This window comes from Rhipicephalus microplus, chromosome X (genome assembly GCF_043290135.1).
Source record: "Rhipicephalus microplus isolate Deutch F79 chromosome X, USDA_Rmic, whole genome shotgun sequence".
Lineage (NCBI taxonomy): Eukaryota > Metazoa > Arthropoda > Arachnida > Ixodida > Ixodidae > Rhipicephalus > Rhipicephalus microplus.
In genome coordinates this window covers 5,116,627-5,134,033 of record NC_134710.1, presented here as the reverse complement: position 1 = coordinate 5,134,033, position 17,407 = coordinate 5,116,627, and the positions used below count along the sequence as shown (strand labels likewise).

Sequence of the window (17,407 nt, the reverse complement as noted above, 5' to 3'; positions counted from 1 at the left end):
CTATAATGCCAGACATTTGTCCGAAGTAGCAGCGCCGTTACCACCTGAAAGAGTGACCACTTCGAAATCTTTTCAAGTAAGCAGACTGGACATCACCGGTCCACTATACGTAAAACGCTGAGATAGCTACACCAAAATGTATATTTGCCTTTTCACGTGCGCCATTATTAGAGCAGTCCATCTCGAATTAGTCGAAGATATGACTGCCACAAGCTTTCTTGACGCCTTACAACGCATCGTCTCGAGGCAAGGTGTTCCTTCGGTTATGTAATCAGACAACGTCTCAGCGTTCAAGAACAGCTAGAGAGCCTTTGAAACTGCGGCTATTAATGAGAAATGAAGTTTGTAGCTACATCGTCAACAATCGTATCAAGTGGAAATTTATCACTGATCATGCACCATGGTGGGGTGGCTTTTACGAGAGACTTGTCAGGTCTGTAAAACTGACATTGAAGAAGTGCAGAGGAAAATCGTTTCTTACAGAGCGACAGCTACAGACTACCTTAACTGAGGCGGAAGCTGTTATCAATTCCCGACCAATTACATACGTTTATAACGACTGTCGAGAGCCGAAACCATTTTCTCTGGCTCACTTTCTCATTGTAAGGCGAATAGCTTCCCGACCTAACTCTCTCCGAGATCACAGTCGATTGTCGTAATATTTTACCTATGTGGTAACAAAGAGAAAACGCTTGCAGAATTTGCTGGGAGCGTTGGCCTAAAGAACACCTCTCGGAGTTTAAAGCAATGCCTTTTCCCAAATTAGCAACTTCGTCTGACCGAATCAAGAAAGCCGACCTTATTCTATTTCAAGAGACTAGTAAGCCCTGACAACTATGGAACGTCGTTTGAATAGAAGAGCTCCATGAAGGAAGGGATGGCAAGACGGCATGATCAGATCTTGTACGTTGAGGCTGGTGAGTGGAACTATCATCAAACGAGCAGTTCAACACCTTTACCCTCTGGAATCAAACTTTGTATAACCTGCTGCGTGCGGGGCAGTTTGTTGAAAAAAGGATCAACGATGTAGAGGACGAAGAGTTCTGGCCTTCGGATCACGTGCTGCAGCAGCAACCCAACCCACGGAGTCGAGCTGTGGTTTATTGTAAATAAACCCCTTCATCTGCGCAACGGGAAGCTCGATTTTCTACAGCAATATACCACGTAGGTACAGGCTCCCTCAGATTAATTCGGAACACCGAATACGCAGCTGCCCGCTTGTGAAGCGCACCGACGGCAGGCAGGCAAGATGTGCGCATGCGCAGTGTACCTAGCGAACAAGTTCATCTCCCTAGTGCATCTGTACTGGCATTATCTTATTGGAAAAGGGTAGCGTTAGGGGCTCTTCAGCAATATGACAACGAGGGGTAGACGGTTAGGTGCCTTGAGCATGCCGGGCTTCTTAATTCAAAAATATGAAAACTTGTCGACTCCTTGCGGCGTATTCTTGTGATTGTCTGTATCATTCACTCTGGGAGACTGTGTGAGAGTAAGGCGGCGTGGCCGCAATGGCATCGCTGGCTTCTTTCAAGCGGTTTAGTCTGGTTTGCGAAGTAATAACTTGTTCTTGTTTTAATTAGCTTGAGATTCTGTGTTTTACTTGCTTAATTAGACGAGGACAATTTGTGCTATCACAGTCACTCCATCTAAACAGTTGTATTTATGAAATCACCAATGAAGCATTTTAGATACCTAAACAAGGCGGCATGCTTGTCAATGCAAATTTCAAGCACAAGGACTGATTTCCTGCGTACTCTAATAAGGTCCTCGCGACAGCAGAGTTTTTTATTCGCACACCACATGTCGTGGGTCGCACATCTTTTCACACCAATCAGTTACAGATTCTTGGCACTTGGTAACGAGTATTTTTCACAATTCGATAGCGTTTCATCACTTGTTGCTAAAGACATTCATAGTCTTTTGTTCATAGATAGTATGTAATGCGAGTCAGCATTAGTCTGTCTAAGCCAAAAGCAAAGTAAGTGGCATCATAGTAGATACACGCATTATTAATGAAAACGGGCAATTCGATTTTTTTCACCAACTAGCCCAACTATCAGTCCTGGACAGTTCGACCAAGATAAGAATAGTGGATGTTATTAGAAATCTTTGTAGTGTAGTTCTTGAAGAAAGAAAAGTAGAAGAAATGATAACTGGCCGTGGGCAGAGACCGAACCGGCCACTTTCTAATAACGCGTCCAATGCTCTACCAACTCAGCTACCATGGCGGATATCACCCTATCCTCTTTATGGGGCATATGTGTGCACTTAAACGTGGAAGCGAAAGTCATCACCACCTGCTGCCATTGAGGCGAGTGTGGAACACAAATTTTTTGTCTGTTGGCATCACGTAGCACATGATTTTATCAGGAGCTGGAAGCTGACCAATAATACCTCGCATACTACTTGACGGCATTAAAGGGACACTAAAGTCAAACAATAATTTACGTAGGAGTGACAGCTCAAAGTATGACAACGTCTGAAACGACAAAATTAACAACAGCAGTGTCCTACTTGCTGAGAAATTAAGGTAAATGTACGAGAACAAATGCGCCACGCGTAGGACATTCGCGAAATCTCGGGAATGTGAAAGGTACCGTTCACAATTTATAGTTATTAATTGAACTAGTTGCAATGAATAAAGAACCTTCTGTGGATAAACAGGCGTAATAAAATGCTGCTTGTTCGTTTCTGTTTATTTATGGAAAAAACAAACGCAACGGCGTGAGTGGTTTAAACGTTCAATTTACGATTGGTAAACTGGAGAGGTCAAGCCACCTAGAGGGGCCCAGTTGAACCAGGCACGTTTGCTATCCCGGGGTCAGCGATAGGAAATTGTTCAATGGCCTTTGTTGCTGATGTGGCTCCCGCTGCTTTTGTTCTGCTGCTACTAATGTCGGAGGCCGCACAGTAAAGCCAGGCAATGTTGTGCGTGGCAACACTGACGTGAGACGTTCCGCTTGAGGCGGGTAATTTTAAGTGCGCTAACCTGGCGTGGACCACCACAATGTGATTTTATTTCAACGTGAGCACTTCCTTGGCATGAAAGTAACACTACGAGGTTTCGTGACCGCTAATTCAACAATCAACATCAACTTAATAGTTGTCTTTAACGTCCCTTTAAATCTGCGAGATCGAGAACCGGGTTTTTTGAATATCGCAGGTTTGGTCCCTGCTCACTGCAATTTATCTTTTCGTTCACCTTTTTTCATCAACAATTACCCACAATATAGCGAAGGTGTCAGTGCTTTCCTTAACTAGGGAGGCAATCGCCTGGCTGATTCCAAGACCCGACGTATCATCCCCCCGAAATGTACTACAAAAGCACGGACTATTTAGATTTGGTTCTATTTGGTGTGCCACTGAACACCGGCTGTGGTCCAAAGAATGAGTCAGAGCCGAGAGTTTATAACAAAACAAAAATATATTCTTAAATACAGCAGAAGAAACAACACACAAATATGCTTACTCGGCAATAATGCAATACAATAATACAATAATCCCCACATGTACACCTTACTGGGCAACCGTTAGCCCTCATAGTTGCACCTTGCCGGACGAACGGTTGATCTACTCAAATACTCCAATCGGATGAACTTTTTGTCCCCAGTTCAAAAATTGTTTTTTTTTTGTTTATTTTCCGCTAGGTCTAATGCTTTTTTCGCCTGTTTTTCTGCACAGTGAGCAACAAATTGCGCAGAAAAGAACACGTGAAAAAGAAGTTAGCCACCTATGTGTAACTGCTTCCGCAGTCACAGCAACAACGAACGACAAAAGTGGGACATCAAAATCTTTTAATTTTCTACATGCACATGAAGTTTCTCCATTCTCTTAAGTGAATTCATGGTGAAGTGTACAAGTCCAGTCTCGTTGTCAAATTTTGTTCACTCCTTGGGGTGCTCCTCCGACGGAGGCGATAGATGACAGGCATTGCAGACGCCAGCGCACGCAGCCTTCTGTCTGTTGTGTTCCCATGGCTGCTAGTACAATAAGATAGTAAAAATAGTTAGACACACGTGACAGAAGATTATGTACGCATATGACAAGTACGTGCAAGTTACTATAAAACATCCGTGTAAAATATGACACACAAATAACTTTACCTTCACACCTCGCACAGTCCTTCTGAAGCTGCTCTGACGAAAGAGATGGATGACGGGCATCGCGGACGCCAGCGCACACAGTCTTCAGCACGGTGTGTACCCACGGCTGCACAATCAGTATGTAAAATAGTGAGTCGCACGTGACAGAGGATGAATACAAATGCATATGAGAAATACGTGCAAGGTGAAATGAAAACATACGTGAAATATGACATGCTAATAATTTCACCGTGATATCACACATCGTCAAAGACTCATTTCGATCGCCGTAGCGCAACAGCTTAGGAGCGGCGGCCGCAGCCACAACTCCGCGAACCACCGTGCCGCTAACAAGTCGGCGAGTCCTAAGCGACGTCGTTCAGCTCGAGCAAGCGAACGCGAGACCAAACATGGCGCTGCACGCGGAGTGTCTGCCGCCAGTGAACTTCGAACAGAAGAGCGAGCGTACGCTTGGCCGCCGCCACGAACAGCGCCGAGATAGTTTGGAGCTAGCGCCGAAGAAATCGATGGTAATGCGGCCCTTTTCCACAAATTCGAGCGATAGCAGCATGCAAACGTGAGTCCGCCGCCGCGGCCAACGGACGGCGCCGAGCTAGTTGCGACCGACTGACGGGAAAGCCAACTGTAATTGCGACCAAATGTCAGTGAGTTCCGACGCTAGCGAAAGCCCCGCCAGCCCGTGCTGGTGCACTTACAGCGCGCGACATACTACAACCAAGCTCTTTACGAGAATCCGCAACGTGTTTTCGACGACTCCCAACACAGCGACGAGGTCTCAGCCCAATATCGTCAGCCCGGAGCTCATCGCGGCGGCGAAGACAGGCGAGCACTCGATGAGCGAGCGTATGGGAGGCCGACGGCGATGGCGGCCAATTTCCAGGCGGTCGCAAAACACGGGAGAACTGCAGACGCCGAAGCTGACATTCGCGATGCGTTTCGTGTGTGCTATATAGAACACGACCGAGCCCGTTGCCGGCAATCGCGATCTGTATCGCACACGCGACAAGTAGAGTACAATAAAGAATGATAACCTACTTGCTTTAGAATCCAGCGCTGTTTTCTGCCCTGAGTCGGACTGAAGTATATATTCGATAGGCCTGTTGTCTTCTCAGCTGCCATATTGGCCTTCCCTACTGTTGCTGTCATGTGTTGGTTGTCACTATCTTGAAGCCAGAGATATACAGCGCGGCGTGGTGACGTGTCGAGGCTTGCTCCAGACTTCATGGGTGCAGCGAAACGCAAAAGCAGCAGCCCACGCTCATCCAAGCGTACACACAAGCACCACGTCGTAATTCTTAGATCATCGAATCCAGGCGGCCGTGGTCGAGCACTCTGAGCGCGATGTAACGCGAACCGTCGCCGGCAAATTACGGGAAAAGACTGAGCCAGCAGAGGAGGAGAAGGACATGTGTTCTGTGGAGAAGGAGGGCTGGTCACCTTGGCAACGCTTTTCGCGCTGCCTGCAATCCCCGGGCGGTTCATCCCTAGTGGAGCGTGTTCGGAGACTGAGTGGTTTCGCGCGGCACGCTTCCCTATGTGGTTGCTCCTCAACGGTCTATCCGTTCATCGCGTGCACCTATTGGGCTCCGTTACTCCTTTTTCGGGTAATTTTGCCTTAGAGTTTAGGGCTGATATAATTACGCCTCTTCTTAAGAAGACCGTGCTGATGAAGCCATGTAACGCTAGAACCGGGCTAACTAAAGCATGCTAGGTGATGAGCTAACTATGCCAATTAACGCGGTGTTAATCATGAGTAGACCAAGTAAAAGTGCTAATTAGCCCTTACTAATATAAAGCCAATTAGTATCATGCTAATGATGATTATGTTTAAGAGCTTCATACTTGTCATGACATTGCTAATTTCGACCGAGATAATTGCCTTTTAATAGAACCCTTGTCTATGAAGACAAGACCACTCAGTGTAATGGTCGTTAAGCCTCAGTCCAATAAGTACAATACAAGTTAAGAAAGAACTGATGCGGTCTTCACTTCGAAGCCGAGCATGCACATGTGTAGACGACCAACTTAAAAAGCTGCAAGAACATAAAGGTGCTCTATGAACACAACCTGCTCTATGGCTCGAGCCTTGCACAAGTAGTGTAAGCTCACCAAATAATTTTAATACAAAGAAGCTTCCGCTTGGCGTTCACTGCATCAAACGCTTGAGAGTCACACCGGCATCATCACAGTAACGAGTGGAACTAGGACCTTCTCAAAATCAACGAGTTTGTATCCAAGTTTACGCGTCAATCAGCTTTGATTGAGAGACGGCTGCAGCGAAGATTGGGTACGCCCACCACGTTCGCTCTTGCTGAGGTGCAGTACTCACGTCGAGCGGTACTATCAATCTCTCAGCTTTATCGCGCAGACTATACACAAACGCACGCAGAAATAAAAAATGATATCACCATGCGGTTATGATATCTCCCATCAAATTCCACCGCGCTTACGACGTATCCAATCACAGCCGCGTGGCCGCCATAATGCGAGTGCGCCTGGTGACCACCTGTTCCTATATATGTCTCCAATATTTCGTAGAAGCAAAACGAGCAGCACGGGAGCGCTGCGTGTGCACTTTTGCCGCTTAGAGTGTGGAAATTTCCATGCGGCAGGTAGAACGAAAGAAACTGCTCGAAAAAGACATATGCCCACGAACACGCCTGTGGGAGGCACGTGTTGTGTTTGCAAAAAGATAGCGTGACATCACGCTGACGTCGTTGCACTGTTAAAATGTTTATTGAGTGGCGGCGCTGTCGTGTTCGCACGTGGTACAAGGTCAATCTGAATAGGTCGCGAAAGTCGGAATGAAAAGTGGTTTGAAACCTATTGCGACAGACCTCAACAACCGCGTGACAATTGAAGCGCACCTATATAGGTGAGGGGGGGGGGGCAAATACCGAAAGCAAAAAAAAATAAATATGTAATTTTAGTAGTTTCAATTTTATTTGTTACAGAAAATTAGTAGATTACTTTATTAAAGCTTCGGTGTTTCATATTTAGTTTTGCGCCCATTTTGTTTCGTTTAGTTTCAGAAACAGCGGGCACATGCAGGCAGTCTGGTAACATGGTCCGACGGATTTATGGGCGTATTCAGGCAATCTGCTCTCAGCGCTTTTGTTTAGTTCGGCGCATTTTTTGGCGTGGCGCTTTACCAGGTCAACGAGCCATCGCTCACTTTTTTATGGCGGTTTCGTGCGTGCGTTCAGAAGTTTGCCTACTTTTATGTGCATTTCATAGCTCAACTAGCTCACAGATTGTGCAGATAGCCGCTTCTACGACTGTCGACTGCTTTCGCTCGCGCATGGCTGGCGTGCCATCGCCTTTGGTAACTGTGAACGCGACAGGCTAAGCAACAAGACGCTGTACTCTACGGCTGCCAAAGCTATGCTTTCACTGATTGATATGTGGGGTTTAGCGTCCCAAAACCATGATATGAATATGAGAGGCGCCGTAGTGGAAGGCTCTGGAAATTTCGACCACCTAGGTTTCCTTAACGTGCACCCAAATCTGAGCACACGGGCCTACAGCATTTCCGCCTCCATCGGAAATGCAGCCACTGCAGCCGGGATTCCATCCCGCAAAGCTGTTCTTTCAAAGCTGATGTAACGCTGCAGTGATTTTCGACGAATTGGCTGCGTGAGTTGTCGAACTATTATCCTATTGTGCTTGGGAACAGTTGTCTCGCAATTGCCTCTGTGAAGTTTTCTGTGCATATTGCAAGTACGTCATTTGGCTAATAAAAGAACTTTGTTCCCTCAATTTTTGCTAGTTTACTTTCTTTTCTTCCGGATGCAATCAGCGAAACAAAATTACGGCGTAATAAAATCGCCTAATAAGGAAGGCACGTAGCAGATGAGCAATTAAGAAAAATGTTAATGTCGCGCCATGTAGGGCAGATGCGCGACGTCGCTATCGCTTCCATTTGTGACGTCATATTTTATTTTTTTATTTTTGCTGTAGTTGTTTCCTTCTCACGTAGATAGCGACGGTAGCAACTAACTGCCGGCTACTGGATCAATGGGCTTCTATGGAAGTTACGCTATCAGTTTCACATACCTTGCGCGGCGTTTCTGTGATGACCGTCGCAAATGTCCCACATGCGTTTCCAACGCCACGCGCGTTCCCGTAGCCTTTTTGATGAACGCTGCTTTTGATGAAGGAGGCGGCGTCACCAACGCTCGACTCCCCACGAAAGCCCACGGCAGACGACCCGTGGTGCCGTCCATCGCGGACCCGCCGCAAGAGACGGCCACTCGCTCCAACCGCCACGCGCCAAGGAGGGCCGCTTATTTCTCATGTGCCGCCACCCAGGCTTGCCGTCAGGTGTCGTTGCCGACATTACCGTGCTAGCTAACCATGATTATGATGCTGGTAATAAATGCTCGCGAGCACAACGCCACCTACCGCTCTCTAGTTGTGAACCCTGAATGCGGCCTATGCTCGAAACACGAGCGCCACGAGGCGCAACGACTTTACAGGGGGTGTTAGCACTCCCTCATCCCCCTAAAATATCAAGTGTTTTGCAAACTTGCACAATGCAATGAGACCGAAAACGCACTCTAGCTGCTTTTTGGAGGAATACACAAGGCTCTGCAGCATTGCATCAATTAAAGCTGCGTGTCCACTCCTCGGCAGGCGACTGTCTCTAACGTACACCACGTTTCCACGCTCAAAACAAGAAGGTTCTCTGACCCACCTTTCTTGTCGAGTCGCCACCACCACAGGGCTATACATCTGTTAAAGCGAACCAAACTCGTAGCGAGTAAGCTGCCGTCGTCTCTATTCCCGGAAGATGGCGATCTTGTCGTCTTCGTGTAACAGCCTTCGATTTTTCTATGTGTTAAGCTGAAATGTGGATCTTGTGCCTGCGAGGATAGTTCTTCGTAGGCTAATACCAACGATGGCGCATAAGTACAATAGACGCTACGCTGACATGACATTCGACCTTCCTACGAATGGTCAAGAAGCTGTTATCACAAAATGTCACTTCATGTAGACTAGGTGCAGTCAGTATAGGCTTCATTTTAGAAGCCATCAGCGTTTCAGTCGGTAAAATGAGTTGAATAAGAAGTTCAAACAATGGCAAACATCGTAAACAAGCCCTTATACCAATATGCATGAGACCCTGGCCTAATACGGGTCTGACTCAGGCCCGAGGCCGACCAGTGCCCAAAGGGCCCAAACCCACAATGTCTCACCCAACCCGGACTCGTGCAGTGATCTCGTCAGAACTAGAACAGAAGCAAACGTATCGCACTAACTATATGCTTCCAAAGCAACGTCGAGCGATGCCAATATTATCATAAATTAGCCACAAACTGCCGCCCATGCTCACGCGCAGCTCTCGTACTGCAGCTGCGGTGCTTCAAAGGGGAACTATTCTGGACTCCAGCCCGAATGAGGAGCACATGCACGTATGTTCCACTGCCAAATGCGGAGACAAACCGCCTTCTCCGGCAGCATCTATCCCCTGCAGTAACGCAGAGCTTGCCTGCGCGACCATCGTACGTGAGCTTGAGCTTGATGATCGATGTGTGGGGTTTAACTTCCCAAAACCACCATATGATTATGAGAGACGCAACGAGCTTGGGCTTAGATTTACAATTATAGTGTCACACAATGGTGCCGAACTGGATGCGCGCGTCTATCAGTTATGATGACTGGACGGCGCCCACTAAACACTTGCAGGTGCTTGGGCCACGCACTCTGCTGCTCTCGCTTCATTTAACGCCGATTGTACATACAATTTGATATCCACTCCTGAGATACGCTGAAATACCGAATGACAGAGAACTTGGATATTTTGTAATGATTTAACATAAAGGGAGACAGGCGTTAAGACGTAGGTGAGGAGTTCAAGAGAATGCTGACCTGTAAAGAAATTCTGTGGCGAACTCATGTGCACGTCGCAAGCTGTGCATTTGGCACGTGCGGTAGATGCATTTATTTCTATGAATCAACCGCCTGTGGGCTTTTTGTGCAAACAATCTGATTTCGGCGTGCACTGACACTTTCAAACCTGTAAGGCCACTGAGGTTACATACCTCTTATGCCCCATTCGTGTTCTTTTATCGTGCTGCAGGAGGGCTGAACGGGAGCTGACGGTTTACTTCAACGCACACTTCGCACCGGGTGCGCCGCTGGATGCCGGTGATCTCTATATGGCTGTGGCTGACGAGGTGCTGCAAGGCCGCCTTGGTGTCTTCAGTGGACTCAAAGTTGACCTCGAATCCCTCAGTGTACAAGGTGATCACTGTCGGGCACATGCTCTGAGCAGACGCCTTGGAAATATATAAAAAACTCCATGCGTTAATTTAGCTGGCGCGGTGATCGTATGCCATTTTTTATTGATCCCGAACGCGTAGTGAAAGTACAGTCGTGTTCACGACCGAGTAGCGCGCGAGCAGCTGCCTTTACTCTGCGGGTGTGGCAGATGTGGACCCTGACGCGTTTGATCAGTCGAAACACGTGATCTTCTCGAATGGAGCTGCCGAAAGTGCCGTGAAGGGACGTACTTCTTCTGTTAAACATAAGGTACCTAAATGAAACAAGTTTCCAAGGTATCGTCACTCATTGTTCTCGATGGTGCCATCCTCACTCTCTTGCTTACCCCCCCCCCTTTTCTCTGCTATCCGCGTCTGTAATTTGTCCATTCCTTGCACGTGATCTTTCAAATGGCTTGTGATGTAATTTATTATTATGAAAAAGGTTCAAAACGAGTACGCATGCGCATGTGGCTGCAGTGAGACCCTCCCCGTGACCAAAGACGAAATAGGAGCCAGGACATGACCTGAAGAGGAGGAGCGTTTCTGAGAAGTTGATTCGTTTTTTTCTGTTTTGCCTAAACTTGTCCCACTCTACAAGTTTTAGTAGCTTGTACTCAACAACAAGCCACTAAAACTCTACAAGTTTTAGTAGCTCGTTTTGCACGGTCCTGCATTGGCATGAATCTCTGCAATGGTGTGATTGCTCCCCAAATCCTCTTGTGTATTCGTCCAGCATACGTTTCTTATGCTTTTAGCAAACGCGAGATCTGGTGAGATATCAGCACAAATGCTATTCCCTTGTCTTGCAAGCGTGGAGGGGTTGGTAACATTTGTGGGATTCTCCTGTTGAGCGTCCTCCTATAGGTTTTCGCCTTTCAAGTTTTCGTATTTGTAGCCCTATGCTGGATAATGAGCGTTAACGTTTTCCGCTGCGAGAAGCGCTCGGGTCCCTGCGATGCTGGCCGCCTTCTTGAGTAAGGCACCGAAGTGGTGCTTAAGTCGAGGCCTACTGTACACATTAAGAACGAAACGACTATCGTCTCGGTTCTTTGGGGGTACTATCTGTACCAACAAGTGTGGTATCGCGTTGACTTCTCATGCAGCGTTATGATTAGGTTACGTTTGACTAGCGTCGTGACGGCTGGTTTTTCCCGAGGGGTGCTATCCCGAGAGGACCTGCAACCGGATAACTTAGATTTAACGTTACTTTCCTGTGAAAGTATCACGTCTTCTTGCTTCTTGCTAATCAGTTACTGTTGCAAATGTCTCCACTTTCTAGCGTATCCTCTACAGTTTTAATGCCAAATTACATAAATCTTAGTATTGGAAGTAGCCATGATCACAACAAATTTTATTGTTTTCCAGTGTTCTCCAGACTCTGTGTGCACGGGTCTGTTGTACCGTTTCCCAGTCGATTTAGGGGCCTGCAGCTGCTTGCTGGTAGCCTTCGCTCGTTCTTTTCAACCCTCATCTGCAGGGCGGCGAGTTGTTGCTGTATTTGCTGTATTGTAGTCGTTATCTGCTGCATCGCTCTTGTAAGCTGCCTAAGCATTCCTTCTATTTCTGCCTTACTCGTGTTATTTTCATCCTCTATTTCTTTCCTAATTTTGCCTATGTCATCTTGGACCTAAGCTTTTCATATATCGGGTCGTTTTCTCATCATTTCCTCTGTTTTAAGTGTTTGGCTCTCAGCTTGCACCGGGTTCACTTCTACTGCCCTGCGTTTTGAATAGGTAGGCATCGTTTCGTCCTCAGATAGTACTTCCCCTGTATTTTCCGCGAATTAGATCGTTACGCTCTTTTTAGCTACCTCATTTTTAGGCTAACATTTTCTTCCCTGAGTTCCTTTATTGCGTTTTCTGAATCTAATGTTACCTCTCTACAATTGCTTAAGTAGTTTTTAAATTTGCATAATCATATCGTGTTCCCCTTCACTATTAGAAAAGACAGTGCTACACCGCGCGTGCTCTCCGGAGGCGGCTTCTGCCCAGCTCACCTTGAAGACTTTGAGTAGACTGTCGTTATCACCGGGTCCGGCAGCTCGCGTTGCTGCGATGTCGTTACTGGCGGTAAACGTGTCCTGGGACTAGGGTCTGTCCTTGGCTCCAGCGCCTAACGCAGGTTGGCGCTCGGTGTTCCTCGAACGAGAGCGGGAGGGACCGGGAGTGGGAGCGAGAACGCGAGGCGAATTGTCCTCGTCTCTCTCCATGCAGCATCAAACAGTTGTGTACTCTTTCGCCGTAGAGCCTATGGCTCTTGTCTGCGTCTTCCTCACGTTGCCTTTTTTTCCCGTTGGCGCTTCTTCACTACGTAAGGAGTCCTGTACTTGGCGTGGCATTTGCTGTCTCCGGTAGGGTGTTCCTTGTCGCAAAGTCGACATCTGGGTTCACAGTGGTGGTAGTTTGGTGGATCATCGCAGCCACAACCTCTGCATCGTCTACTTTCTGGGTTGCGGCAAACGTCGGATCGATGCCCAAGTCGGCCGCAAGTGTAGCACGTCTTGTATTGTTCCTTCTATAGCACGCAACCGTGTTTCATTTTGTTGTAGTATATGTAGTGCGGCACCACACTTCCGCCGAATACGATAATAGCGTTTGTCATGCTTCCCACCCATAGGCGGGTCAGACTGGGGGGCAAGGGGAGCGCGAGCTCCCCCCCCCCCCACTGAGAAAAGTTGGGGGTGCTCAGCCTCCCCACTTTTGACAGTGGTCACTGTTAGCTGTACGCTGGGAAAACCAACAACTAAGGCAAAGTTTTCCTCCACCACAGTAATCCCTCAATTATATTGCTACGAGGAAATTAATATGTTACCAGGGAATGTTTTAACATAATAAATTTTTCCTATATTTCTGCTGTGACAATTGTCCTTGAATGCTCCTTGCGGTGCGGGCCGCCTATGCGACTCTTTCGCGCCTTTTACTGTAGCATTGCAAAGCGGTACAAGACGCGGCAACGTCTTGTACTTGTTTTGCTATGGATATCAACAAGCAATCGTTATATGGACCCGTCAGAGAATTTGCTGCTTGAGGAAAATCGTTTTGTTTCATAAAATATCAAAGCGTCATCCCTGCTTCATCGAAGGGTCTGTGAGCCGATGATTGTAAGTAATCTTTTTAAATACTTTAATTCTGCCGTACTAGAAACTCCACAAAAAGGTTTCTGCTTTAGTCTCTGATAAATCTGACCAGCCTTGCTTACAATAAGTAGAAGCGATGGCAGTAGGTTTCAAAGTGGCGAAGAATAAAGCACTAAAGCGAAGAATAAAACTCGAGCACAGTGGGAAGCTCAGCTTTCAAGCTTACCCCGCAGCTTGACCCACCGAACCAGGGAGAAGGTGAAAGACCGTTGCTTTTTGCACGATGGAGGCCCAATTAGGAGTCGGGCTAGTTACTTTTCATTCAACTCTAATTGTCTTTTATAGTTCAAAATACAACTATGAGAGAAAACAAGCCAAAATGTACAGCACTGCTTGGTTCTCTCTCTCTCTCAGCAAGGATGACCTCACAGAGATGTACACGCGCACATACACTCTAAAAATACACTCTGCGCATTTGCCACGAAAAGCGCTCGGTGCTCCTCCAAAAGACAAAATGTGTTCAAAAGATTGCACCCGGTACCGCAAGGAGGTGCGCTTTCCTCCTTGTGGCTTTTCTAGACATCACTGGGGCATACGACAACGTTAATCAGGAAATTTTGTGGGATATATTGAAAGGAATGGGCATGGGCGACGACTGTATACAGCTTTTGAGGGAGATATACCGAGAAAATACAGTTTGCATAGAGTGGGAAGGAATGCGTAGCAAAGAGAACGTTGAGGTTAGCAGGGGTCTGAGACAGGGATGTCCTTTGTCCCCGCTGTTATTCATGCTGTACATGGTGAGTATGGAAAAAGCGCTAGAAGGTAGCAACATTGGTTTTAATCTGTCACACAAACAGGGCGGCATGATGATTGAGCAGAAGCTTCCAGGTTTATTTTATGCGGACGATATCGTCTTATTTGCGGACAGTCGAGATGATATACAGCAGCTGGCGAATATATGCGGAAGGGAAGGTGAAGCTCTTGGACTAGGATTCAGTGTAACGAAGTGTGGATTGATGGTATTCAATGATCCCTGTGATCAGACGGTGTCCATACAAGGCCAAGAAATACCGAGGGTAAGTGAATACAAGTACCTTGGAGTATGGGTAAATGAGAGTGATAGATACATGGAGGTACAGGAAAAAGCCTTGGCAGCAAAAGGAAAGAGGAATGCGGCAATAATGAAGCACAGAGCGTTGTGGGGATACAATAGGTATGAGGTGCTTCGAGGTCTGTGGAAGGGTGTAATGGTTCCAGGGCTTACTTTTGGGAACTCAGTGGTGTGCATGAGGGCAGAGGTGCAATCGGGAATGGATGTAAATCAAAGGACTGTGGGACGCCTCGCGTTGGGTGCTCACGGGAAGACGACAAACGAGGCTGTAAAGGGCGATATGGGGTGGGCAGGTTTTGAGGCGAGGGAAGCGCAGAGCAAAATAAGGTTCGAAGAAAGGCTAAGAAATATGAAGGAGAGTAGATGGGCAGAGAAGGTGTTCCGTTATTTGTATAGGAAGAGCGTGGACACACAGTGGAGAAAAAGAACTAGAAGACTCACTAGTAAATATACGGCTGGTATTGTGAGCCATATGTCAACAAAGAGCGTTAAGGGAAAAGTCAGGGAGGCGGAGAGGATTTACTGGATGGCAGCTATGGAGAAAAAACCGGCTTTGAGTAACTACCGAAAGGGCAAAAATGAAATAAGGAGGGAGGCATTTTACGATAATTCAAGGGGAAGCGCTTTACTGTTTGAAGCGAGATCGGGTTGCCTTAGAACGCGTAGTTATAAAGCAAGATTCAGTAAAGAAGAAGAACAATGTACATGCTGCGGGAAAGATAAGGAAACGGCGGAGCATGTTCTGATTGAATGTGGAGATATCTACCCAGGTGTACGTTTGGGCACGAGCCTACAGGAAGCCTTGGGTTTTAGGGACAACACTGGAAAGCTGAACACACCCGCGATTGAAATAAGTAAGAGACGGTTAGAGTATTGGTGGCAGAAAATTAGAGAGAAAGGACAAAAATAAATATTGGAAAAATAAAATATGGACAGTGTGCCGTAAATGGCAGAGAACTTAAGCTGAAAATTTACCTTTTTTTCCATTAAGATAGAATTTATCGAAGTAGAGGCATTAGGCCAACATAAAAAAAGAAAAAAGGTGTTTTTTTTTTTTTTTTGTCGAGCCTGGTGGCATACTTGTCACCACCCCGTTATAAAGGGGACGCTCATAGCATCCATCCATCCATCGGAGGAAAGCGCCCGTTCTTTGGGCTAACTGCCGGAATGTTTGCGCCATGTGTAAACGACTCATCGGTGTCTACACAAGCCTGTTTCATTTTAGACGGTTCTGTAGCGTGGCGTGGTGTAGCGGTTAGTGTACACGCATGCTGACTGAGTGATCGTGAGTTGATTGATTGATATGTGTGGTTTAACGTCCCAAAACCACCATATAAGAATTAGAGACGTTGTAGCGAAAGGCTTTTCGACCACCTGGGGTTCTTTAACATGCACCCAAATCTAAGCACACGGGCTTACGGCATTATCACCCACTCGCGAAAGAGTTGGGACGCCACTGTTCCCACCTTCTTCGCGTGCAATAACGTAAGGCTGTGCTCGTTGACGAGGTGTCTCTTGATATCTTGAGGGGAGTCTTCGTCAAGTATCTGACGGACTATAACCTTGGTTGTATTTTCCGGCGAGGCTGCACATGCACTCGCTGCGTGATCTTTGACTCCAATGGGTAGCTTGGAGATTTCACTGTATCTTCTGGCTCTCTCTTCTGATGGAGTATTTACTAATATTCTGTCTTTCATAGACACGAAAGATATCGCCTCTTGCTTTAGTCCGGCTGCGGCGCTGTCGCCGATCCGAGCAGAATGATTTGTCCTAGTGCTGAAGCCATCTCAAGGCGTACGATCAGCTTGATGTCGTCCACCGGCAATTCGGTTTCTTTGCCGTCATGCTGAGTCTTCGCACGCTTCTGGCCGCTGTTTTTACCTACGTTTCTTTATTGACCAGCGTGTCAGCTGTCTACGCAGCAGACTCAGTGTCCTCTTGCGTTCCTTGTATTTGGCCCGTACTTCGAGCCATTCCTTCTCTTTGCGGACCACTATCGGCGATATTTCTTCACCGTCTAGGTGAAAACTTCCATTTTGGTCATAGATAAAGCCGTAAAGCGAGTACCAAGAGGGCTTCACACTTCTCGCTGGGTTCCGACTAGACGCCGGCCGCATCTGCAGCGCGAGCGATGACGTCGACCAGTGCTGCGTTCGGCTTAGTTCGTGTGCCAGTGTGGCACCGCAATAAATGCGCTGCAGTGACCAAAAAAAACGGCTCACCTGCAAAAAACTTGGTATTTGCCGGGCTCGCTGACCTTCCCGAAACCGCTGCGCGATATGTAATTCATCGGAGATCTTCGTTTTCGCCACAAACATAAAACATCCGCCGAGCCGACGTGAAACGCGTCCTCACCCTCTGGCCATCTAGTGACCACTTCAATTCTGCGAAGCGAGTTTATTTCTCGGTTTTCATTGAAACGCCAGGAGTGAGTCTAATGCGTGTCAAGTGCATGCAAGCTGTTACAAATACTTATGTGTATGCACGGATACAGAGCAACTGGAAGGTGTAACCCACGCCCCATCGGGAACATTTCACGCTTGACCAGATGACCAGAACGCGGCATAAAGGAGCCGAAGCGCACTGCTTCGGGGCATGTCACCAATAGAACTCTCACTTTTCGGCGCTCTACGGCGCTCAAAATGACGGCTACGGCGCTCATATGATGGCCGTAGAGCGCCATTAAATGGCGCTCTACGGCCATCATATGGCCCTTGTGCCATTAAGCACCACACATCAACCTCATTGTTAATCACGCCGCCGCAAGCGGCGATGTCAGCACATGTAGGCTCGCTTCACTCTATAGAATCGCCTTGCCCACGATGATTGGAGCCGAGACAGGTAGATG

At 47.3% G+C, this 17,407-nt stretch overlaps 1 protein-coding gene across 3 annotated transcripts in view; it reads left to right on the top strand.

Annotated features, from left to right (window-relative positions):
- LOC119175633 (uncharacterized) overlaps positions 1-17,407 on the top strand; it is a 237,041-nt gene that overhangs the window by 108,741 nt on the left and 110,893 nt on the right. For all 3 annotated transcript variants that reach the window (XM_075881728.1, XM_037426540.2, XM_037426539.2), the window contains one exon: positions 10,186-10,349. In XM_075881728.1, coding sequence (XP_075737843.1) covers positions 10,186-10,349 — 164 coding nt within the window. The remainder of the gene's footprint in view (positions 1-10,185; positions 10,350-17,407) is intronic.